At 39.3% G+C, this 26,799-nt stretch overlaps 1 protein-coding gene across 13 annotated transcripts in view; it reads right to left on the bottom strand.

Moving 5' to 3' along the window:
- Positions 1–26,799, bottom strand: part of LOC127583915 (myocyte-specific enhancer factor 2A-like) — a 177,611-nt gene that overhangs the window by 18,452 nt on the left and 132,360 nt on the right. For 6 of the 13 annotated variants that reach the window (XM_052040315.1, XM_052040316.1, XM_052040317.1 and 3 more), the window contains 5 exons: positions 25,623–25,760; positions 20,854–21,073; positions 19,063–19,116; positions 3,443–3,627; positions 1,761–1,784 (listed from right to left, as the gene is read on the bottom strand). In XM_052040315.1, the coding sequence (XP_051896275.1) occupies positions 1,761–1,784; positions 3,443–3,627; positions 19,063–19,116; positions 20,854–21,073; positions 25,623–25,760 (621 nt within the window). Of the gene's footprint in view, positions 1–1,760; positions 1,785–3,442; positions 3,628–19,062; positions 19,117–20,853; positions 21,074–25,622; positions 25,761–25,810; positions 25,943–26,799 lie in introns of all 13 variants that reach the window. The other 7 variants (XM_052040326.1, XM_052040319.1, XM_052040321.1 and 4 more) reach the window with 7 other exon arrangements.

Genomic DNA, 26,799 nt, shown 5'->3' with positions numbered 1-26,799 from the left:
ATGCCCTTCCTACTCTGCCTGTTTCTGTGAGCCAAAGGAATTTATCCTCATCTGCACTGTTATGGTGACAGTGTACAGCAAACTATAAGATGTGGCAGAGATTGACAACATCAGACTGGACAGACCTTGAAACCCCACAGGCAAATCAGTCAAGGCACACAAGATCGCAGGAAGTTCCAACCAGATTTCAGCAAAGACAAAGAATATGGACAGTCAACATTTCAGGTCGAAACCCTTCATCTGGACCCTTCGAGTCCAGATGAAGGGTCCCGACCCAAGAAGTTGACTGTCTATTTCCCTCCATAGATCCTGCCTGACCCGCTGAGTTCCTCCAGCTTTTTGTGTGTTGCTCCAGATTCCAGTATCTGCAGTCTTGTGTCTCCATGAGGACAAAGAATATATTTCTAGTGCTGGCCCTTTAAATGACAGTTTCAGGATTAGTAAAAGCTGGCTGTTTTGAGACCAAGTAAGAAAAAAAAATGCAAGGCCAAAAAATATGAAGAGACCCATCTCCCAATGGACACCAAGACACTCATAGTTGCACATAGTATTGCTCTATTCTGGGTTAAACTGATTTTCAAGAGGACTACATTTTTTTTTGGATAGTGTGAACAAATTTCTAACCCCAGGTTTCTGTACCAATGTTGGGGCTGAGCAACCCCTATCATCAAGGTTTATGTGAATAATTACTAAACAGATAAAGTACCAAAACAGAGGGGAGTAAAGGGTAAAGTGGGGATAGAGGGGAGAGAAAGGAAGATAATCTAAAAAGATTATAATATTATGGCTTTAAAACAATAATAAATGATAGAAAAGAGCTATTGCATGTATTGGTTAAGGAAGAAATATACATTTAAGTAAAATACCTACAACAATTTGTTGGTTATTAAACACATGCTTCTCTGTAACATGCATTAGCTCAATTGACTTTAAACCAAATATCTTTATATTTAAAGAAACATCACAAAAGCATGCAGAGAAATTACAGTACGAACCATTTTAACGCAAGGTATACTCGTACGCTTACCAATAACTCTTATATCAAAGGAAAATAAAACATTGAGTTTTATGCCCTCCATGCCCTTAGAGTTATAAATTATATACAACTCTGTTCTGATCAATGGCATACCACTACATAGTGAGTATTGGGCTATTAGTGGTTGAAAATATTTGAATGAAATGAAATACTTTTAATCGACTCTAAAACTAATGTTTAGTTGACATTAATTAAATTCCTGATTCCAACTAAACTGCTGGGACTCTCAAGAGATACAATTTAGTGATATTGGTACTGGGTATTAGAAAGACTTCAATGCATCACATCAAAGCAGGATGCAACATATTATCTGGAAAGTAATCAAACCTTTGTGGTTCTGCTAAGTAAATGAAAGTTACTGAGATTGGGAGTTGAGTGGGAGAGGGGAATGTGACAGCAGTTGTTGATCACTACTGCACGAGCTCTCAAGTGCCTAGAGAGCCTGGCAGCCGGAGAGTGGACCGAAGAGTGCAAATCTAAGATTTCATGCTTTTAAATTAGCAGTAGCTTCAAAAAAAAATGGTATGGAATTTTTTTTGAAATAACTAAAATACAAGGACAGTCCAACTCCTTCGAGAAAATTACTTCCCTCTTCAAATGCAAAAAAGCATGCAGTACTGCAATTGACAAAACTCCATTATCTTCTGAAAATAAGTATTAGTTCAAGCTTCTGTTGAGACCTTTTTTAAGCACACACAATATTCCAAGCTGAATTCAGACTTACCATATCCAACTCATCCTCCTCTGACTGCAGAAACCAGACACAAAATAAACATACTCTGTTACTAGGTGAAAATGATCCTGAACTACTCATAACTGGTAATCACTTATACATATATAATTTCTTGTTAATTCTATGCTTCCATTTTGAAGTGATCAGTGGTTATATTGAAAGGAAACGATGGGATTGAGGTTGGGTAGATATTTTAGGTTCTCAGTGTACAACCTAAAATACTACTGTCAGTTCTTCATTTCTTTCTTTTTCTATTTCATTAGTTTCCTACAACAGCTTCTCCCTCTGTCATGTTTCACCTTCAGCCCCACTCATTCCACTTGCACTGGCCACCTCTCAGTGATACTCTCAAACAAGGGTTCAGCTTACACAAGGCCATCTGTGACACCAACTCTACCTTGCATCTCTTACGTGATCACAGAATGGTCACTGTGCTAACTGGCTGACACCAAATCTCACAGGGAATCAACCTCACCGTGATGGAAGGATGTAATCTGGTTCACACTTTCAGCCTCAGAAAATGATTCAACAACCCTCCAGAGAATCTTAATGTCCAATTTCTGTTCTCTTCAACCTACACAGTGCCAAAGATACCACTCCTGGAACATCAGTCTGTCCATGCCCTTAGCTTACCCTCAGTGCTACTAGTATTCGTCACAGCTGTCCTCAGTGACACCTTACACTAACTTCAGGAAAATAAGGCCACTGATGTATTGGATATGTCAGAGTCATGCAGCAATGGAGACAGGCCCCTTGGCCAATGGATTCACGCTGACCATCAATTACACTAAACCTACATCATTCCTATTTAATTCTCTCCACATTCCCAACAACTACCCCCAGATTCTACCACTCACCTACAAATTCAGGGTGATTTACCATGGCTAATTAACCTACTAACCCCACATCCTAGAGACATGTGGAGAAAACAGGAGTACCTGGGGAAACCCATGCAGGCACAGGGAGAATGTGCAGACTCTACACTGATAATGCCAGAGGTCAGGACTGAATTCATGTCACTGGAATTTGAGGCAGCAATACTATTTCCTGTACCACTGTGTGTCCTTAGCCTTGAGGAAACTTTATACAGCAGTCATTTTTTCTTTTGCTGCTCTACACTGGTTTTGTACTAAAATAGCTTCAGAATTCTGGATCTCACTATCTGTCAAGTTTATGTCAGACCAGTGCAACATTATAGACCTGCTCATACAAACTGTACACTGTTGTGCATTTATGCTACAGCCCATTTTACCAGAGTCAGCAGAAGAATCACTCCCTGCCCACCTCCCTTTCCTTCACATCCAATATCTCTTTACTTTTTATTATCCTCGAAAATATTTCTGACCCTTTCAGTTTAGTATTGCCACTCTCCCAAAGATTTGCATCAAGACATTTTGCAGTATGAAAGGTGCTATATATTTGTAGGCTGGTACTCTTACTATATCAGTGTATGTAGCAGCTTTGATTTTGTTAATATCTTAGTAATTTTTAAACAGGGTACTTTTAGCTTACCATAATCATTCCCCTGAACACATAAGCAAAATTCAGTGCATCTATTCTTTTCGGCAAGGTTCGCTTTTAACAGGTTCTAAGATTGTCGAATAAAGCAGTTATAATACATACCGATGCTTGCATTGACCTAAGCACATTGCAGTGTTATATAAAGGACTCACCAGAGGCGGCATCATGCCCTTGCTGGTCGGTGGGATTACTACACGAAGGTCTGGCTTGCGATTGTTCATTCCAATATTTCCACCTGGAGGGGGAGGAGACTTTGTGGGCATTACTTTGCCCAACCCATTCCCGCCAGTGGAGCACAGTAGCCCAGGAGAAGCTCGAGGGTTAACAAAACCATTTCCTGAAATCAATTTTAGAAAAATATTTTTAAAAAATGCATTCCTGAATGTGTTTTCATAACATTTGTGACTCAGTTTAGTCATTTGATATAACCCTTTTCATTCTTAATGGAGCAGCAAGGATCTCTTTGTTATGTTTATCATGTTGGTTTGGGATCAACTATTGCATACGCTACTCAATGCCAGAATTGAGATGAGAAGAATTACCATGTCACTCAAAGCACTGCATTTTTGTGTTTAGAATTAAGGCAGAAGCAGCATTCTGGAGGTATTGACAACCTTGAAGACATGTATTGGGAGCACACAGAGGCTGCGCACAAGCGGCAGAAGGATTGGACCACCTCACAAACTACCCATCTTCCTGGCCCACCTTCCATCTCCTGCCCCATCAGTAGAACAGTCTGTAACTCCCACACTGGCTTCAGCTGCCTCAGTACCTATGAAACTGCAGTGAATGTAAGTCATCCTCAATCCCAAAAGACTGCCTAAGATGACAGATGGTTAGACCACACCTTGAACATTGTAGCAAACTCTGCTACAGAGAAAAAAGCACATGTTCAAATGCTTGGAGGTAACACAGAGAAGAATCACAAGACGCATCCCAGTGTCAGAGCTCCGAGTTACGAGGAAGATTCAAAGAGAACTGGGCTTTTTTTTATTTAAATTGACTCATGGCGTGGTAGAAGTGAACAGGGAATTCAAAAAGAACTAATCCAAAATTCTATTTTAAATCCAGCTACAGATATCAGCTAAGACAATGACTTGAACTAGTGAAAGGTAATTTTAGAACTGATCCAGAAATCTCTTCTACTTAGAGACCCTCCTGCAAACATTCAGATGGACTGTTGTAGGCGAGAATTTGAAAGTTAAGATGGGCCAAATAGTCTTCCCCCGCTGTAAATATCCTGCAATCTGGAATTCTTTCACCATAATAGATTTCTGTTATCCTAACTGTCCCATTAAATAACAGGCCATGTACCTTCTAATTCCAATTTATCCATGTTTGATGTACCAACTAATTAACAGTCTAAACAGACTGAGCCATGTCCTAAGACCCAGAAGAAAACGGACAGTCTGCTTTAGGCAACAGGCAGATCAGATTGCCACATCATGGCTCTGTGTGTTGAACAGTTGATTACTGCTTCAGCTTAAGAGTAGACACAACTCTCAGCATAGAGCCTTACAGCACAGAAACAGGCCCTTTGGCCCACCATGTCTACATGTACCATTAAGTACCTATCTATTCAAATCCCATTTACCAGCACTTGGTCCAAAGCCTACTATGCCTTGGCAAATTCAAATACTTGTCCAGGTGCTTCCTAAATGTTGAGAATACCTGTGTCCACCACTTTCTCAGACTGTGCACTCTAGACTTCAACCACCACTTGGATGAAAAAATTCTTCCTTGGATCCCCTCTAAACCTTTTACTCCTCACCTTAAACCTAGGTCTTCTGGTCTCAGGCACTTACCATGGAGAAAAGTTTCTATAATCTATAATCTTATATACCAACATACTACACACTTCAAGTTAACAGCATCTGGAAGGAGGAAAGGTAATTGATTATTGCTGTACAAATTTTTACCCTGTGCCATTTTAGTTCAAAATCAATACACAATAATTTCATTTTCCATACTTGGGTAAATTTTTGTGGAAATAATGCAAGTGACCACAGGCAGTTTTTGGTGACTGTGTGTTATGATCTTGGCACCTGTGGTAACTAACATGAAAATAATAAAGGAGTAGGGAATAACATCAGAGCACAACCAAGACTGGTTTATACAAGTGAATTCTTGAATTAAATCAGCTGGAAACATCAGCATTATACAGCTATTATTTTGCATCTGCTGTTCTTGTGCATCCTGTTGTGTCCAAGTGAAGAATATGATGATTGAAAAGATAAATACAGGTCTTGTTAATAGTAAGCCATATCTGCATAACACAGTACAGCATGAAATCTAAAACCTCCAACACATGCTGATCTTTTAGGTCTAAACAAAAAATGTGCACTAAAGAGGAAATAAATATGATTCCATACTAGCTGATTAAAAGACCTTTATGCCCTGAGAAGTTATTCACCATAATTAATGTAACAAAATAGTTTATCAAAATGGCATTGTTTTATATGTATAGGCACAATAAACTTAGCTGCAGTCAGAAAGAAAAGCTTTACTTTTGCAGATTATTGATCAATGATATTGTAATAATTGTACCTTATGTAGCGGTTGCTACCGCGGAATAAAACAAGACTCTACTTGGAGGATTGCCAAACAGAACTGGTCTATTTTCCCGCCTTGCGCGGGCCCTTTAAGGGAGAATGTTCCCGCCCAAAACAACCGGCAATGATGTAAGTCCTACGTCATCAGGACTTCCCCGCGCGCGGGTTCTCCCCGTCGCTCGGAAAGACGAGGCCCGCCGCCATCTTGGGCCTCGTCACTCCGACGCCGCGCGACCCGACTGCCGAGCCGGTTCGCCCGACTAGACGGTGAGTCACCACACTTATAACACTTTAGTTTTAAAACACTGCATAATATTTTCATGGTTAATGCAACAGTCAAAGGTGTTTTATCTAAGATGAGTAGACATTTTTAAGTAATAAATTATCCAGAGTTTCACTTCACAAATGTTATGAACGAGCGGTCATGTCGAGTTGCATTGCTTTGTTCTGCAGTCATTTCGAATGGGTATAGTGCACTCTAGTGCCATCTGCTGATGGTGTTGTGTGCTACACCAAAGGAGGAACTAATTCCTCAGCAACACACAAAGTGCTGGAGGAACTCAGCAGGTCAAGCAGCATCTATGGAGAGAAATATTTCTCTCCATAAATGTTGCCTGACCTGCTGAGTTCCTCCAGCATTTTGTGTGTGTTGCTGCAGATTCCAGCATCTGCAGAATCTCTTGTGTCTCTGAACTAATTCCTTAAGTGTCAACCAATTAAATAAATTGATATTGAACATAATGTTTTCTTTTCCTTTCGTTCAACTTACAACCTAGTTTTGTGGGTATTGGAATAAAATATCATTGGAGAAAAGATACCATAATCCTCTTTGCCTGGTAAACATCACCAGCTCCAAGACACAGTCAGCAATTTTGGTTACTGTGTCAAGGATAAAGAGAAAGAACTGCTTTTTGGTAAGGTATTATGCAAAACCACTGAGTCTATTTCATTTGTCTTTCTCGGGAAATACAGGACTAACTTAAATAAAGAAAGTTAAATTTCACCTTTTGGTTAGAGGGGACAACATTTCTGTTTGTGTAATGACCAGTTTTAAAATTAAATTCTTGAGCTGCTGCAATGAAGAGTAACACCACTACAAAATTAGATTTAATAATTACTTTCTGCCTTACTATATTTAAAATTTAATGAAAAGAAAGTTCTTACAAAATACTCTTAATTTCTCCAATTATAATTTTAATTCATTGTAAGAAGCAACTAGGCATGAAACCAGGGAGAGATCATTCTACAGGTTAAGCCAGATCCTTTGAGTATCCAGCCTGCAATTTCTTATACCAGGCAATTTTTCCAATTGCTTTTTAAAATCTCCCAAGGGATTTAAATAGCCCCAATCTGAAATGGAGCAGTAACTCCTAGCTTTTAGTCCAACACAATCTGGTCCACAAAGCTGGAGCAATATCCATGTTGTTAATGGTGGGCTTTAGTTCATGGCCCTCACTCCTGCCATCTCCCTCCAGCCCTGCGAACCTCTCTTTTGAAACAAGCTCTGCATTCCACTTACTCTGCTGAATCACTTTTATCATTATTCCTCACTGGTGCTGTACATTCATCCAGTTATGTCCCACATTCTGAAATCTTCTCCATCAACCTTTCATCCTTAAAAATACATCCGCTTGACCATGCTTTCCTTGCACTGCCGTCCAACCCATCTCCACCTTTTCCAACCTCTGTGAAACTGCGTGCCCTGTTTTACTACATTACAGATGCTACATAAATCCAAAAAAATGTTGCTAATTCAAACAAATGCTTAAGAACTATCTCCAGGAATCTATTGGCCGAACATAAAGCTATACAAATACATTCATCTTTAAAAATCCAGGATATCACTGCTTATTTCATGTGAACTTTGTTTACCTTTAGTCATATTTAACAAATCATGGAGGATTCCATGAATCTAAACAATGAAGCAGGTGAAGAAGCACCCCCCCAAAGTGTGAGAACCCAATTAAATTGTGTAATTTAAGCACTTACTCAATCTACACATCACCAAACAAACTTCTACCTCCTCCAAACCATTGAAGCATCCTGCCTACAGTCTTTGGATCTTTATGATTACAATGTTTGTATTAAAATATTTGGACACTGATGTTATTCTACATAACCAGTGTGTTCTCCAATTAATAGCAGATGACCTATGATAAAGGTTTAAACTTGGACTCCATTTTTCCCTCCATGCGAGTACAAAAGATCCCATTTTGAAGATATCCGTGGAATCTTCCCCATTGACTTGGCCAACATTTATCCCACAGTCAAAAATCAAACAGATCTAATCATTATTATACCATAGTTAGCAGATGATTGCAGTGCATAAATTTGGTGCTGCATTTCCTGTAACCGTGACTATACTTCAAACATACCTTCTAGGCAATGATGGTTGTTGCATTTAAGGAAGAAAAAGTGTTTCTTCCTTAAATGTATCAACCATCATATCTGTCAGTCCTGCCCTTTATAAGAATAGGATTAATCTTATTTCAGGTAACCCACACCACCAATGTTCCACCAAGTTTTCTTCTCCCTTTGTCAATCTCTCCTATCTACCCCTCCCTCTCCCCCACCTGGTTCCCTTTGTTCACCTCTCCTATCCAACCCTTCCCCCCACTTGGTTCTTCCATCTGCCAATCATCCCCTCCCTACACGGTCTCACCGATCACCTGCTAACTTCTGCCCTGCACCCTCCCTTACCTGGTTCTATTTGCCCATCAACTGGTCTCCATCTGGTTCCACCCATCGTCTCCCAGCCACTGTCCCACCCACCCTCTCCCCCACCTGGCTCCATTAGTCCATCAACCCTCCCCATCTGGCTCCACCCATCATTTACCAGCCTCTTCGCACCCCCCACCCCCTGAAATCTCCCTCATTGTCCTATACACTGGGAATGTTTCCTCTTCCCTCTCAGTCCTAATGCAGGTTCTCAACCTGAAGCATGGAGTTACACCTTCTGCCTCCACAGATGCCATTTAACCTGCCGAGTCCTTCCAGCATTCTGTTTTTGTTCCAGATTCCAGCATATGCAGTCTCTTTTGTCTTCCTTGGATTAAATTTAGTTATTCATTAGAAATTAACTGCTTTAACGCTAACTGAACATAGAACAGTACAGCACAATACAGGCCCTTTGGCCCACAATGTTGTGCCGACCTTTAAACCTCGCCTAAGACTATCTAACCCCTTCCTCCCACATATCCCTCTATGTTAAATTCCTCCATATGCTTATCTAGTAATCTCTTGAATTTGACCAATGTACCTGCCTCCACCACTGTCCCAGCTTTTACTATTTCACAAATGTGGTATTTAATAATAAAAAAGATCCATTTCTTTTCATCTCTAGCCTCACTTGAAAATTCTGTACTTGAGTTCTGCAGTCACAGGAAGTTTAAATAAGTGATTCATCTGTCTCCATTATCAAGAAATGATACACAAAAAGTGCTCTCAAAGTTGTACATGTTATCAAGAGCTCAAGTAATTAGTTGAACTTAGCTAGATATTTTCAGATACATCTCCAAAGTTGACCAGTGGTGACCTGACAGTGAGCTGCCAACCCAGGTGCAGGTTGTGACCTTCAAATCATATAATCACCTTCCAGTGCAGAGAAAACAAAACTCAGCTGCTAAAGAGGGGAGCTGAAGTTGTAATTATGATGAGATTCTGAGAATGAGCTGCAACTAGAGCAGGTAATTATCTCATGAATTATTCATTCAACAGGATCAAAAATAAACACAGATGAGCCTGTATGGATCATCAATGATTTTGAAGGCAAGTATGGTTTTTATATGAACATGTTCTCAGAGTCCTGGTCTGAGCCACACTACACTGGAAAGTCTTGGGCAGGCATTACTAACATCACCAACACTTGATTTTACACCGATTTAATTTTGAGTGAGGGCTGGAACAAAATTAGAATAAAAGGAGAGTTGAAAAGGCTTGCTGACTGGAAGACAGCTGAATCTAGGTGGAGACTAATGCTACGCACTAGGACTGGGACAGAGGATGAGACATGTATGGAAGGCGTGGCCAGTAAGTAGGAACTGAGATGGGGCTTCAGATGGAAAATGAAGTAGAAGCCAAAGGCAATCCAAGACTAGGAGTTAGGAAGTGGGTGAGGACTATGCCAAGAGTTGACCACCAGTTTGCAGATAGTTCAAGTCACAACATTAGATTTCAGGAATGGTTTGGAGCAGGACAGTGGCAATGGATACCTGAGAATCACACGAATCTTAGCAAACAAGCAGCTGGCTGCTTTTGTGAATGGTAGATGATGTTCTGTAGGCAATAGTTTTCATTCAAACAGGGCACAGAAGTCAACAGAGATAAAGAGAAAAAAAAAGATTTTGCCTTTTCAAGATTCATAAATTAAGTTGGAGACACAAGAGACTGCAGGTGATGAAATCTGGAGCAACAAACCAGATGCTGGAGGAACTCACCAGGTCAGGCAGCTCTGTGGAGGGAAATGGACAATCAACATTTCGGGTTGAGACCCTTCAAATGGACTGAAAGACAGAGGGGAGGTGGCCAGTATAAAAAAAATGAAGGGAAGGAGTGGAACTTGCTAACTCTTCCTCCACCCTTCCCCTTCACCATTTTGTACTGGTTACCTTCCCACTGAGTTCCTCCAGCACCTTGTCAACTTCTCATAAATTAAGTTGCTGGCCTGTCAAACAAAATGAACAGTTTTCAATATATTATAAATGAAAGAGCAATAAGGAACATCAATCCAATTAGAAGAATACTAAGAGATCTTTTTGTAGCTGATCAGAGTGACAGGAGGATATTTTCTATGGCTGGTTAGTTTTATTATTTATTATTCATCCCCTAGATTTTAGAGAGTTTACTGCCATGGAGATTAAATGTTTAAACCCAGACACCTCAGGAATATTTTCAGTGACCTTCCCTCTTAAATGTGACTTGTTTCCATCAGAGTATGATGATAGAACATAGTATCTGATTAGAACATAGTATTTTCAAGTGTTTTGCTCACATTATGTACAATTTTACGAGTGATAGTGCAAACAAGTGGACCTATAATTCACCTGGAATCTTGTGAATTTGCATAAATTGTGAAATTACAAAAATCCAGACATGCAAATTCTTCTGTATGGTTAAGGCTAGGAAATTCAGAAATGAAGCATGAGGAAAAAGGTGATAATATCTACTTGATAAAAACTCACTCAAACGAGGGAATATACGCCTTTAAGACTTCCCTTTGGAACTAACCTGGTCGGAAAACAGTGATAACATATATTCTGTAATCAGAATGAAAACAAAATCCTATCCACTGTTTGTAACAGCTGGATCTTTTGGCCAGCAAAGCACATCCCCCAAGATACATGTTTGAAAACACAGCCGATCTCAGAGAATGTCTATACAGGGAGGGTGCTTAATTTTTCAAAATTCAGCATTTCAAATAATTATCCCCATATTGTAAATGTTCCTTGGGTCAAAGGAATACTTATCAATTTGAAAAAAAAATCAAGCTTCAGCAAATCCTTTCAACTATAAATGTCCTGCAACAATTCTACATTTGTGTAATTAATTCTGGCTTCTTTTGCAAGCCATTTGCCTTAGATTCAGTTCCAACCAGGAGAACCATCTGGCTTGCAAATGTTCCTTGATCTCTGTCAGTCCCTCTAAATAAGCTGCAGAAACGATGATTTAAGCCAGGTGATCTAAACAATGGTTGTAGCTCTGTCTATTTCATTGTATTATATAAGTCCTTTATTTATAGACAATATAAATTGTGTACATCTTTTCATACTAACAATATTCATGTTTCCAGTATAAATTGATTCCTTTGCAGTTTTCAACAGCCTTGTAAATTTAAAAGAAATTGCTATAAAACCATTAAACAAAAAAGTCAGAGATGGGTGCAATCTGCCAAGCAACATTTTTTTCCCAAATGCTCATAGTGTTGCAAGAAGTAATTGGACAGATGATAATCTTATTTGCAAACCATTGCATAGAGGGTTATTGATCCAGCCATTAAATTAACCTGAAATAATGTTTAACAGCAGGAATGCCCAAACATTTGAGTTCAGAGGACCATTTAGAGGGCAGAGATGGAAACAATGGCCACATATTTTTGCTGATTCTTCTGTGTGTGTGATATGTTATCCGGGCAGTGATATTAAGGGCATTAATACAGTTTGATGTCACTTGCACAAAGTTCTACAACACAGATGAGACCTGTGAGAACAGAGAAGCAGGTTGTAGACATAGGGGTAAAGGGCTTCATCCTACCAGGGCTTCTTGTCAGAGAGTCTGTAAGCTTCTCACCATCTGACTGACCTAACCCTTAAACCTCCAATGCCTGACCATCATCTCCATGATGTCTCACCTCTCTCTGTCCCCCACCATTACTTATTGACCCAATCTGACCTATCACCCCACCAACTGCCCCTTCTTCCTCCCAGCACATATCCACTTCACACCATCACTTCCTTCACTGATTTCCTCTGTGATCTCTACAATGGTGGGAGATCAGAGGGAAGGCCTGTCATAGAACATTAGAGCACAGTGCAGGCCATTCGGCCCACAATGTTGTGCCGACATTTTATCCTGCTCTAAGATCTATCTAACCCTTCCCTCCCACATAGCGCCCCATTTCTCTATCATTCATGTGTCTGCCTAAGAGTCTCCTAAATGTCCCCAATGTATCTGCCCCCACAACCTCTGCAGGCAGTGTGTTCCACGCACACACCACTCTGTGTGTAAAAAATTTACCTCTGACATCCCCCCTATACCTCCTTCCAATCACCTTAAAATTATGTCCCCTTGTGTTTGCCACTGTTGCACTGGGAAAAAGTTTCTGACTCTCCACTCAGTCTATGCCTCTTATCATCTTGTACACCTCTATCAAGTCACCTCTCATCGTCCTTCTCTCCAAAGAGAAAACCCCTAGCTCACTCAACCTACCCTCATAAGGCATGCTCTCCAATGCAGGCAGCATCCTGGTAAATCTCCTCTGCACCCTCTCTAAAGCTTCCACATCCTTCCTATAATGAGGTGACCAGAACTGAACACAATACTCCAAGTGTGGTCTAACCAGAGTTCTATAGAGCTGCAACATTACCTCGTGGCTCTTGAACTCAATACCCCGACTAATGAAGACCAACACACCATACGCCTTCTTAACAACCCTATCAACCTGCATGCAACCTTGAAAGATCTATGGATGTGGACCCCAAGATCCCTCTGTTCCTCCACACTGCTAAGAGTCCTGCCATTAACTTTGTATTCTGCCTTCAAATTCAATCTCCCGAAGTGTATCACTTCACACTTTTCCAGGTTGAACTTCATCTGCCACTTCTCAGCCCAGGTCTGCATTCTATCAATATCCTGTTGTAATCTACAGCAACCTTTTACACTATCCACAACACCACCAACCTTTGTATCATCAGCAAACTTACTAACCCACCCTTCCACATCCTCATCCAAGTCATTTATAAAAATCTCAAAGAGCAGGGGTTCCATAACAGATCCCTGCGGAACACCACTGGTCACCGACCTTCAGGCAGAAAACCCTCCATCTACCACCACCCTCTGTCTTCTATAAGCGAGCCATTTCGGATTCCACACAGTCAAGTTTCCCTGGATCCCATGCCTCCTGACTTTCTGAATAAGCCTTCCCTGAGGAACCTTATCAAACGCCTTACTAAAATCCATGTACACCACGTCCACTGCTCTACCTTCATCAATGTGCTTTGTCACATCCTCAAAGAATTCAAATCAGGCTCGTAAGGCACGACCTGCCCCTCACAAAGCCATACTGACTGTCCCTAATCAGCCTATGCTTCTCCAAATGCCCATAAATCCTGTCTCCTGTCTACTCCAAATGCCCATAAATCCTACTGTGTACATCTCTCACACACAGTAAAATATTGGAGCCCCTTCAATAGGTCAATCTGAGAGCTGCCATAGGGAAATTTAGCCAACAAGCAGTAGCATACCTCAAGATTCAAGATTTACTTTATTGTCATTTCTCTGAGTATTTACATACACAAAAAAAACGAAATACTGTTTCTCACCAGCTCATCAGTGCAACAAAAAGAACAGTGATAAATATCTAAAATAGTCTATAAAAACATCTCTAAAACAAAACTAAAAACATATCAACACCACATGTTCATATCTGTTAAAAGTGCGTTTATATATTAATAAGTGCTTATTCAGCTCGAGATGAAGTTCAACGTATCAGGTAACTAACTATCAAACTGTTTCTGTATTGATGTGAGTATGTACGTGTGTGTGAGGAGGGAGAGCCTGTTGGCGGAAGTGGAAGGGGACACAGTCCATTTATGATCCTGACTGCTTGTGGGAAAAAACTGTTCAGCATCCTACTAGATCTAGAGCAAATGCTCCTATATCTCTTCCCCAAGGGCAGGAGGGAAAATAGGTCATGAGAAGGGTGATGAAAGTCTTTAATGATGGCCGTAGCTCTGCGAGCGCAGCGTTGCTGATAGATCTCCATCAAAAAAGGGGAGAGGGGCACCAATGATCCTGCTAGCTGTCTTCACCAACCTATTGAGCTGCTGTTGTTCGTAGGCCTTGCAGCTACCAAACCAGGAGGTGAGGCAGTAGGTCAGGATACTTTCAGTGGTGCCCCTGTAAAAAGTGACGAGGTGTGGAATAGGGAGGCCTGCCTTTCTGAGTCTCCGGAGGGGGTAAAGCCGCTGCTGGGCTTTTTTAATGATGGCTGCAGTGTTAATAGTGGAGGTCAGATCATACACTAGGTGAACCCCCAGGAACTTAATGTTGCTGACCCTCTCCACAGCAGCACCATCAATAGTCAGCAGTGTATGATCATGCTTGCCAGCCCTCCTGAAATCAATCACCATCTCCTTTGTTTTGTCCACACTGAGGGCGAGATTGTGGAATCTGCACCACACTGTTAGCTGCTCCACCTCCATCCTATATGAAGACTCATCATTGTCACTGACGAGACCCACCACTGTTGTGTCATCAGTGAACTTAATGATGTAGTTGGTGCTGAATCTAGCAATGCAGTCGTGTGTGAGCAGGCTAAACAGTAAAGGGCTCAGGACGCAGCCTTGAGGTGAGCCTGTGCTCCCTGAGATGGTTCCTGATGTATGACTGCCAACTCTAACTATCTGCTGCCGCTGCATCAGGAAATTGAGGACCCAATTGCAAATGCCAGTATCCACCTCTAACAGCCTCAGCTTTTCCACCAGCTGTTGTGGAACGATCGTGTTAATTGCTGAGCTGACGTCGATGAAGAGGATCCTGGCGTATGTATTCTTCTCTACAGGAAGACACAACCAAAGATGCCTTAGTTAGGGGATTATTGTGGGACTTCATTCAGCATAAGATCAGCAATGAGTTTAGTCAAAATTTCAATCATGAAAATATGCTGAATGAGTTTGTACCTTCCAGTGGCTGGATCCAGTCAGGAAAGTAGTAGTCTGCCAAACTACAGGTGTACTTGGGTACAGTAAGATGGAGGAGCAATGGTTGCAGAGGGGAAATGTTTGATACTTTCATTATGTACGTTACTAAAAATATACTATTCTCCAAGGCGGCAACTAGATAAGTTGATCCAGTGACATGCTCTCTTCAATCAGGACCAACAGTTCCCTTCTCGGGTTTCTGTTGTAGATCCCCCTCCAGACATTTAGTCTTTCAGCATGCTTTCAAGCATGCCGATATGAACAGCTGTAATTGGAATCCAGGCAATGATGCAACAGTATTACTCTCTCTTGAAAACAGCAAGGAGAATCTTTATTAAAATAAATGCAGCTTTCTTGGTGGTAACTTCAGGGGGGTGGTTTTTCAAGCTCACATGGACCTGGTTAACCATCCCAGTACTGGCTGTGTTTACATCAGAAAGGGGGACCTTGAGCACTATTAAGGTTCTTAATGATACATGTGTAAAGGAACTATGTCCTCTTCAGGCAGGGATCCTGGAGCCCTGCTACTGCAGCCTTTATCAATATGGGTGTCAGCCTTGAACATACATATTCACACCACCTGCCATATTAAATATTATATATCCATAAATTATGCAAAATAGCAATGAATTGAGGTTTATGCATATTTCAGGTGTATAAAGAGCTCAAGGACATGTATTGTTCATTAGCTTTAAGGAAGAGGAGTTCTACTTTGCAGAAATTACAGGTTTTTCAATGTATGAAGATACCCAAATATTACTCAACAAGCTTTCCCTTTAAACCATGAGAACTTGAGACAGGTTCTATTTCCCAACAGCACTGGCAACAAGCAGAAGCATGCCAGAAATGTGAAACTCACATCCCTGCTGGCATACTGAGCTTTTTCAAAATCTGCCTCCCCATTCACGAGAAAGGTAAAAACAACAGCTGATGATCCATCAGGGCCTCACTGGGGTCTCAGTTCCAGGATTCATCCTTAATATGCACCTGCTGTTCTATTTCACACAGCATACAACAGGCACAGTTAGCTGGCAGGTTATTGTGTACCAGGAGCCGAATGCTATGACATAGCGCAAATGCCTGTTGGATGTTTCGAAGTTCTGCTCAGTATACACATTACTGGCCTTGCAATCAATACAAGGCTCCATCTTATCCAACACACATTTGAAACTGACATTTGAGTAAAGCAAATGTTGCTGAGAGCTTTAGGAAAGTACTTCTGATTACTTACCGTGATACATTTATCCAGTAGCAATATTGCCTTGTAATAATAAATGTATGCAGAGAATTATTTGAAATAATGGTAAACCCAATCAAGAATGACTCGTACCCTCTTTACATTGTAAATTTAATTCTGGTGTTATTAGGGCATAAAAATTGCTAGCATGGTTGATTTACTATAGGACATCGCAAAGTACTTTACAGTTGATAAAGAAGTTGTAGGAAACATGGCAGCCACTTTGTACATAGCAGGATCTCATAAACCGCAAAGTGAAGATATGTTTTTGAAATTTGATTAAAATATAATTATTGGTCAGGGAGATGTCTCTTGCTCTTTTTCAAAATGGTCCCACAGGATCTTGTACTTCCACCTGACAGAGCAGGGGGGACCTTGGTTTATCAATTCCCTCAAAGAACACATCCTGATCCTAAAAAAACGTCGACAGCGCTGTACTGCATTGGTCTAGTTTACTTGTTTAAGTTTCTGAAATAAGATACAGCCTGACAACTTCCAACCTAAGCCACAATGGACAGTGCCACTTTTGTTAGCGTACCATCAGTCTTAAGCAGCTGCTTAACACATTCCGAATTCTGATTATACCCTGTTTTGTTGCTGGGTTCAGACTTTTGACCATCTGGTCATGCTTAGGTATAAGTGCAAGGAAATTCTATACACTTGCCTTTGTTTCAGTGCCCTCAGACCTCATCCTCATTACCTCCCACCTAAACTCACACTTCAAAGTGGGTTAATTTACATTTTGCAAAGTTGGCTTGAACTAACATTTAAAATAAGCCCACTGTAGATTTGAGACTTAATACTCAAACTTGTTAAATTTAGCATTGCAAAACTTAAAGATTTTCACTATTTGGCATTTGCAAAGTGCAGAACAGGGTCAACACTGCAGAATAGATTGAATGTTGCTCAGATATTACAGAATAATCACTAAGCAATCAAAATATACATGTTACATTCCAAATGCCAATCCTTAAACATTGCTGATCTGCTAAATGTCGCTTTGTAGATGGTCTAATTTTAGAACTTGCACCATCTGTCGCACATCTCAAAAGGTGCCAACCTTCATGAATAGTTCCTTACAATATGGCTGTTATTTCTTTAATGATCACACAATGCCAAATAGAATATGTCAAATCCTCTTCTGTAGATGGACATACTGCCTGGAGAGGATATATATACCATCCCCAGTGGTGGCCTCATTCAGGTGTACCAGATTCTGAGAGAGATTGAATGTTAGATGCCATGAAGCTGTTCCCTCTGCCTGGACTGGTGGCATTCTCCCAGGATAAGGGGTCAGCTATTGACTTAAATAAGAAATCCTGAGTTGGAAATATATCCTCGGTCCTTCATCACTGCTGGGTTTAATTCCTAGAATACCCTGTCCAAGAGCACTTTGGGGGTAGGTGCACCAGGAAGGTGGTAGTTTATGGCAGCAGCTCACCACCACCTTCTCAAAACACCATTAATGTTGGGCAATAAATGCTGGCCTGCAATTCTTGTCAACATGCAGAAACAGGCTTTCACAACACTTGAGAATTTATTGTAGAGAATTAAACATTGAGGTCCTACCAACATGTCGGCCCTTTTTGTTCCCCATGACAAAATGTACAAGGAATTTGGAGGGGTAAAGGAGCTTGAAAATTGGGCTTTTAAATCTTTTATGCATTTAATGTCTAGTACTGGTGAATGCTTGGGATAATACAGCACAAAATTAAATTGAATTCAGTTAAGAGATTATTGTAAGTAGGGCAACTGTTAATTTCCAGGTTATGGAATTTCACACAGAAGTTGCTGAAAAGTATAGCTTCTGGAAACAATTCAAGTTCTGTGCACAACTCTTCCTGAATCAATGAATAACATCAATTTAATAAAAGATCCAAGCTGTAATACAAATGTAATTAGGCAAAGCTAAAGCCATTTGTTTTCATCATTGACAAGCTTTACCTTCCAGTTCTATAATTTCCACTTAAATATGTTGTTTTGTGTATTTTGTAGTTGTAGGTGAAGTGGATTGCTATTGTATGTGTGACTGCAGTAGGCTGATATTCAAAATTAAATATTGCATACGAAGTTACCATGCAAGACCTAAAGTGGAATGATTCATTATAAAGTACAACATATGTGATATTGAAATAGGCCTACCATTTTTTGTTTGAAAAGACACTGATAAATTAATAAGTGTCCCCTCTGTCAATGGGAACCCTTACAGTACGATTTCGTAGGTTATACCCCTCCCCAAAACATAACCCCACAACATAAAAGTAGGTCAAAATACATCGGACAAAATTGTCATAAATTTATTAAAAGCAGAATTTCTCAGTGACTAATTCACTGCAGGATGCTACCAGTCTCAGATTTCTAAGTAGAGTTAAAAGAATGAGGAAGATTCCACAGTAATTTTACGCAGAAGTGAAAAGAAGATGACAGCAGCTAGTTTTATATCTGCTCTCATCCATTTTACACTATTGTACCACTGAGATCACCATAACAATAACTTACTGATTCCAGTGGCTGTAGGCTTAACTAAGCCTTAAGTATTAAGTCAAGAACAGATTTTTTTTGCTTACCCACAGGGCTGGTGCCTGCACCATTTGGCATTGCAAGATCACCCATCATTCCACCTAAAGTAAAACAGAAGAGAGTTACAATTTTAAAACAAAGGCAGCAGTTAGAAGCAATAAAATAGATTAGAAATGTACTTCTGGGTGGAGCATCAAAATAATATACTTCTTTAAAGCAAGGAGCATGGCTTTTTCACCATAAATCAATTCTCTCTGAAAATTAGATTAGTTTTCTTTAAGTTTACCTATTAAATAGACACCATTTGAATGGACTAATATTTAAAAACTGGATAAAATGATTCATTGGAATAAAATTTACACATTATTAACTTGAAAACTACAGATATACAGTACATCAAGATGGGTATACATTAGTTACTGTAACATATAGCTGATATCTTGTTCACATTTTTTACGTAACCACCATTAATTAACTCAATTGCACTTTGGGAAGGAAACTTATTCCACAAAATATCATGGTGATTATCTATTCAAGTGTGCATGTTATAGTCAGTAAGTAATCTTTTACTTTTCAAACTGCATTATGTAACATCATATGTTGCAAAGAATTTGATTAACGTTTATCACTCAACAATTTAAAACTAATATTAAGCTGCCATAAACAGCTGGAGTTACAATTTTTAAATCTCAAAGCTTAATTATAAAGAAACTTAAGGTTCTCAGGGTGCTGAACAGTCAATGGATTGCTTTTGATCACCAGGCATTGGAGTGAAGGAAGCAGATATACCAGCTGATTTCTGCACAGAGTCCAATAATGACCAAAAATCTGCTGTTCTGATTGATGGAGAAATACCTGTTGTTCATTAGATTACACGTGATCTTTCCCATCCAGCAGATCTTTTAGACAGGGTCCACATTCTTAAGTTTAATGCTACATCTGAAAGACCCCATCTCTGAAAATGTAGCAACTGCCTTAGTTCTACATTTAGACCTGCAATGGGGCTCAAGTCCACAATCTTCTGATCCCGAAATGACAGAGCTACCAACTAACCTCAGTGAAAGAGCAACAGCATTAGGCATTGTACCAAATACAAGTGAGACCAAAACTCGTGCAATAATGACAAATTCCCCTGTACAAATTCTTAACATAGTCAGCAACCAATCAAACGGACTTTTGATAAAATTCAAGGTCAAGTTATTTGATAAAAAATGTGCATACTCCAATACTGCAGTGTGAATTCAAACTGTTTTTGCAAACAAATTATTTTGATAAATTTGTTCAGTCTTTTCTGCTCCATATATTGCCTCAATTCAATTTTTTCATTTGAAGAACAAAATAGGGGAATTACTTCCTCAAATTCCTACAATACCTGCTGATGCTTTTACAACAAAGTGTTTTTTTTTCCTATACTTCAGCTATTATGAGTCTTCAAATTTATCAATTGAAAACTTCAGCTTAAACAGCAAAAGATGAAAGATTAAAATGCCAGATCTGAGATTCGGGGGCGTACCAACCACAATGGATGGAAATTTGCATGTGGTGTACTACTAATCTTCTACTAAGCGCTGCCAAAGCAAAAAGGCTCCCAAACTGAAAGTGCACAAGTGGAAAATTTCCCTATAGCTTTATTTGGAAAAATGTAAACTACTCTGGGGCATTTAGATTATTTAAATGTTATTTCAATGTCAGTAAGTTACTCCAATTTGTGGTGGCTTTCTCATTTATATAATTGACAGCTCCCACAACAAAAGTCCACGCCAACGTACAGTATCTTGCTAACCGAGAACCTTTCTGCTTAAGTCATCACAGCATCATTACAATGGAAAGACAAGTACCTGCATTACCAGTGCTTGGAGGTCTCTGTGGGGCGCCTGGTGACATAACATTTCTGGGCAGTGTAGCCTGGGGTGGCGAAAGCATGTTGGTATCTGTTATAGATGTGGTTACCAATGAATGAGTTACAAGAGAGCTTCCTGGGTGACTGTAAGTTAACGTATTTGGGTTGCTCACAGGAACTGCAACTGGCATTGCAAAGTTTTGAGGTTGCAAACCAGGCTAAAAAGAAATTAAAGAAATTTGTATTACTCCACAGTTAAACATTTTCAATAAAATAAATTCAAAGTACTGCAATTAATTGACTTTAGTTATCTGCAGAAATAATTTCATGAATAGAAGTATTCAACGTAATGTGTGTTAAATTCTTAGAGCCATATATCCACATTTCCTAAAATGGTACAGCCAGTACTAATCTACCATTTGTCAAGCATTAATGCACAGCCTTGAACACAAGAGCAAGTTATTCTATTCAGTAGTCCAGACTTTCAAAGACCATTACCCTTAATGTACCCCAAAATAATTGTGATAGCTGAAGTTTAGTTTTAGTTTTGTTCAATTTCTGCAGTGTCTAGTGTGCTTTGCTACTTTAAATATGCTAATAAATGGACATTGTTGCTATTCCATACCTCTTTAATTTGGTGTTAAAGGACACTATTCTGGTACTAACATTGACTATCCATTCACACAGAGGGCAATTTTCTGAGCTCTTATGTCAAAGTGTAACAAATGTAGGAACAAACCCATGAGTTTGCCATTTTCTCTGGTTAATGAATAGCTGGACCATCAATGAAAATGCTGGAAGTCTACAAGTAATCTTCTGCATTGGATTGAAGAGTTGTAATTACTGATACTTCTTCCTTTAAAATTATTTTGGACAATTTTACAATATAAGAATATGTAAACTGAATAATAATTGTTTAGTACTGATCCAAAGAGGAAGGAACCTACAAATTCAAGTAATTGAATAATTTAATGTAACACTGGTAGCCAAGTAGTGGAGATAAGAGTAACAATTTATACTGGAGAAATTAAAGATCACAGATACTGTACTATCTATTTATCAGGAACTCTGTATAACTCATGCCTAAAACATCTTTGAGAAAATTGCAAAGCTTGTTAAATATAGAATTCTAATTTTCCTTTTGGTGTGTATGTGATTCAGGAGCTAGAAGCGATTTTTTTTTCCAGTTTTGGTGTTATCTATTGCCAAGTACAATCAGCACAAAGATAACAGATTATGTAAACTCAGTTCAGTGCAAAAAAGGTAATGCTCTAAAGTTGAATTAAACTTCTGAGAGCCGGCAGAATCATGAAACTATGCATCAGCATAAATGAATAGAACACATAAGAATTGGTTAGCTTTTATGCTAGTACATTATTGCAACTTTACACTACAGCTAAGCATACTTCCCAAGCAACACAATGATAAAGTAAAAATAGTAAACATTGTTTTAAAATTCTAGGTCAGATAATAAAACAAGAATTCTGGAATAATAGAACCAGATCCATATTGTGCTGTGGCAAGATTATTAATAAGTGACATATATCACATATTCAAAATTGATGTTTCTAAATGCAAAATTTGGAGGGATCCATGGAAAAATTAAATTTACAAATCATCAAATGCAGCAGAATAATGGACATTACAAAGGAAAAGCATGAAGACCCATTGCACATTTAATTTTATTTGACCTGATTTGTTTTATGGTAGAAATCAAATGCAGTAAGTTTCTTTGATCTTAACAGAATTTGACATAAAAATATGAATTGGATATTAAATTCCAGTTTAGAAGTAACCTATAAGCAGTTACAATTCTGATTCCAAGTTCCTAATTCCAAAATTCATGTGTTGGACCATTCTACTATAAAATAACCCAGTAGATTTTAAGAATACACATACAAATAAAGATTCAAAAGGCAAAGAAGTGAATTATCAGATGTGAAAATTTTCAAGTTTTGAATTGGACTAAGTTTGTAACGTTTTTAGCTTTCATTCTGCAATCACTTGCAGATCATTTAAATGAACAGAAACATGAAGCTAACATTTAAAAACTGACCCAGAAAACATGTTTAAACTTCATGTAATTAGAGCTATAAATTATGTTTTGTGATGACATTCTTGTTGTACTTTTTCATGTTGATTGATATAAAATAAAATTTATTACAGATTTACTAGTCAGAAAACACCCACCCACATGTATCCGGAAATTTGACATTATAAATCAGTGTAGCTCAGCATCTGCAGGTCATTGGTGTAATTTCCACTCACAGCCCTCAGATACTGGAGGAGAGAAGTCTTTGGGGATGCATTCAAGATCATCACCTGCTGGTTCTACTCACATCCGCCCATGGGTTGTCAATGAAACTGAAGTGTGGAGGCGAGTACGGTGGGCAACGCTCCCCCATGTGTTTAAGGCTAGTGACCAATGACAAATCTCCCCTCACTTTCTCTTGAGAAAGTGAGTCATGCTGGGGTACAATTTTGCAGGCAAACACCTGGGTCTAATTGTTTATTCCTTACATGCTACCCAGGCAGGGTGTGCTAACAGCTCTCACAGCTGCACCCAATCACATCCTCATTCACAAGCCAAGAATGGTTAGTGGATTTAAGAACCTTACAGTAATTTTTCCACACATGCTGAGAATGATGTTAAATCCATAACCTGTGTCTAAGGATTCATAACTCAGCAAAGGCTGAGGAGCAAATTTGGGGCATTCCTAGTTTCCTCCCCTGTGCTGCAAAGTAAGTGGGTCTACTCTCTGATCCACTGTGGTTCATGAGGAGAATAGGTTACAGGAAAAATTACTGGGGAAGGGGATTGCTTTATGAGACTTGATGGGCTGAATAGCCTTCTTCTACGTCATTAGGAAATATGGAAATGTAGAAGGAACTGATACCATATTGTCATGTTAGGTCTGATTTAGTTTGAAATTATACTCACAAATCCTTAAAAAAAAAGCTCCTTTATTGTTCACTGCATTGGTGCAAGCATTGGCTGTGTGGTTCACAGTGGGAAGGAGAGGTTAGACTGTAGGAAGGTATGGATGGTCTTGTCAATTGGGCAAAGAATAATCCAGAACACTAGGAGGTAATGCTTCTGGGGAGGAGCAGCAGGGCAAGGGAATGAGTAAAGATATGGGAGAACACAGAGTGGTGTGGAAGAACACATTCACAGAACCTTAATGGCAGTAGGACATCAGTAATGTGGTTAAAAAGGCATACAGGACACTTTCCATTATTTTTTGAGGCAGAGAATACAAGAGCAGGTAGATTATTCAAACTATGTAACTCCACTAGTTAGATCACAACCTGACTGCTGTGTGGAGTTCTGGTCACCACATGACAGGAAATATGTGACTGCAGAGTGTGTGTATTGGAGGTTGAGATGGATGTTGCCAGAAAAAATTGGATAAGCTAGCATTGTTTTCTTTAGTTTGGGACATGAGGGTGAGGGAAGCTTAACTAAGGAGTATAAAGAGGAAAATAGAAAATACTTTTTTCCATTAGCAGAGGGGGTCAAAAACCTGGGGGCACAGATTTAAAGGAATTGATAGAAGGACTAGAGAAGAGGCAAGGATTTTCCTATCATCGGTTCATCAAGAACTCACTGCAAGTAAGGAGAGTCGAGGCAGAAAACCTTAACACATTTAAACAGTTCTTGAATGTTTGTTTAAAGAGTCATGACCTGAAAGGCTGAGCGCTGGTGCTGGATGGTGGGATCAGAATGGGTAGTTCATTTTTTCAACTGGCACAGACTCAATGGGCAAAATGGCCTCCTCCTGTGTTATAATTCTTCAATGATTCTATGAGACTAGTTAGGTGTAACCCAAATTTGACACAGAAAAGTCAAATAGAAAAAAAATCCTGCATATATAAAACTACACTCAAGATTCTCAAAAGAAAGATCAATTATTCAATCATGTGATTATATATTTTTCCCATATAACTTACCCAACCTCTGCACAACAATGACACACAATGGCTCCAAAATATATCACCCCTACAATTTAGGATTCAAACTTTATCAAACTGCATTAGAATATTTGTCCTGCTTCATGTACAAAACATTCAAAGGACAGGCCCACAATTCTGACAGGCCCACAATTCTGACTTTCCCAAGTCCACTAAAAGTCAAATTTAGTATTTGTTTCACATTTCCTTTCCAGTAAATAGGTTCAAACTAAATAATATGATTTCTGCAGAGTAAGTCAGCTGAATAAGCCAAATCATTTTCATTATTTGCTTAAAACAATTATTTGTTAGCTAATTAATCAATGGCAGTAAGAATTTTCCAATTTCAACATCAGAACTTTATAAATGGTCAGTCCAATGTGAAAACGTAACACACACACTGTCAAGTACAATATCGACACCTTAACAAAACTTTGGAACAAGCTTAGTGCACACATGTCCGAAGAGCAAATGTTGATGCGAATTATTTTGTCCATTAATTCACTCACACACCACACATTATTATATGTCAGGGTGATAATGAGTTGTTAGATGAAAGTCATAATAACGCTCAAGGCATGCAATAACTGAAGTTTCAAGCTATGACAAGGTGATTCTTGGTGGCTTAAATAAGTTAGTTCTAAATCAGCCCATGAGATTAGGTACATGTTTTGTAAATTAGGTGTCATTCTTTGTGTTCCTTCACTATGTTCAGTTGTCTTCATGCAGTCTTCTTCGGTCATAGAGCAGGCAATCATGTAGCAAGGAAATCAAAGTCTTCTCAAGCAAGAGCACCACGTGCCAAAATCTACTTACTGCGAGCTTGTGATTCCTCATCATGTTATCAAACTCTTCATTTATTTTTTTATATTTTTCCTCTGTGTGTGGGGTGAGCACGTATGAGGAGTCAGGCTCCGGACTGTCACAGCCTCTGTGTTCTTTCTTGTTAAGCGCCTAGCAGATTTAAAGAATCAACACAAAGAATACCAGATGAAGGTACTTACACCATATCGCTTGAACATTACATCATTATCTTCATTAATCTTTCTGTATTTGTCCTCCATGAGCGGACTGTGCTCAAAAGAATCATCTGGGTCTGGGCTATCACAGTCATTATGTCCTTTCTTTCTTAAGGTCTGAAATACAATTGGAAAATTCACACAAAACTACAAACCTGCTGTGATAATAACTGTTTACTGATAGATAAATAAGTAATGATGCCCTCACCCACCACCACAAAGCTTACTGGGGTGCAAAATTATGCTTGATGGCTTCCACATTTTGGGTGTCACTCAAGTCAGCAGGGCTCCAAACTGGTACATATTGTGGACACATACTTGTACCACATAAAAGCCCATACTCCATGTGAGTTTGTACATCCATCAGAAGTTTGAAGGGCAAGCACATCATGACATTAATCAATGTGCAAGACTGATGTGATACCAACAATGCCCTTCTAGAGCTCCAGCTAACACTCTCAATTAACTGAGCAGGTATTAAGCATCAGGAGGGAAACACTGGCAATACTATTTAAGTGGATCCTCAACCACTTTCAAGTTGGTTGCTAGTTGATTTCTTCTGGCTGTTGCTATGATTCTACAGATGGTAAGTACGTTATAGTTCGTGCAAGTTTGTAAAGCCTACAGGAAGTGCTAGGACAGGTGCTGAAGATTATTTTGCTGACTTTAAAACTTCTGCATAACCAGTTATTCTCAGATATGAGGTACTTTACTAGGCATTCCTGCTAGAATACAACATGACCAAGAGAAGATGGAGGAAACGATTAACTGCTAAATGTTTTGTACATATTTGTACATGAAGCAGAACAAATATTCCAATGCAGTTTGAATCCTAAATTGGTGGTGGTGGTGGGGGATGGAAGAGAGAGAGACAGACACATAGAGAAAGAAAGAGAGAAAGGGAAAAAGAGAGAAAAGGAGAAAAAAAAGAGACAGAGTGCGCGAGAGAAAGGATTGACATCAGGAGGCCACCA

Source organism: Pristis pectinata, chromosome 28 (genome assembly GCF_009764475.1).
Source record: "Pristis pectinata isolate sPriPec2 chromosome 28, sPriPec2.1.pri, whole genome shotgun sequence".
Taxonomy (NCBI): Eukaryota; Metazoa; Chordata; class Chondrichthyes; order Rhinopristiformes; family Pristidae; genus Pristis; species Pristis pectinata.
Note: the sequence above shows the minus strand (reverse complement) of the source record. Positions and strands in the feature narration are given on the sequence as shown.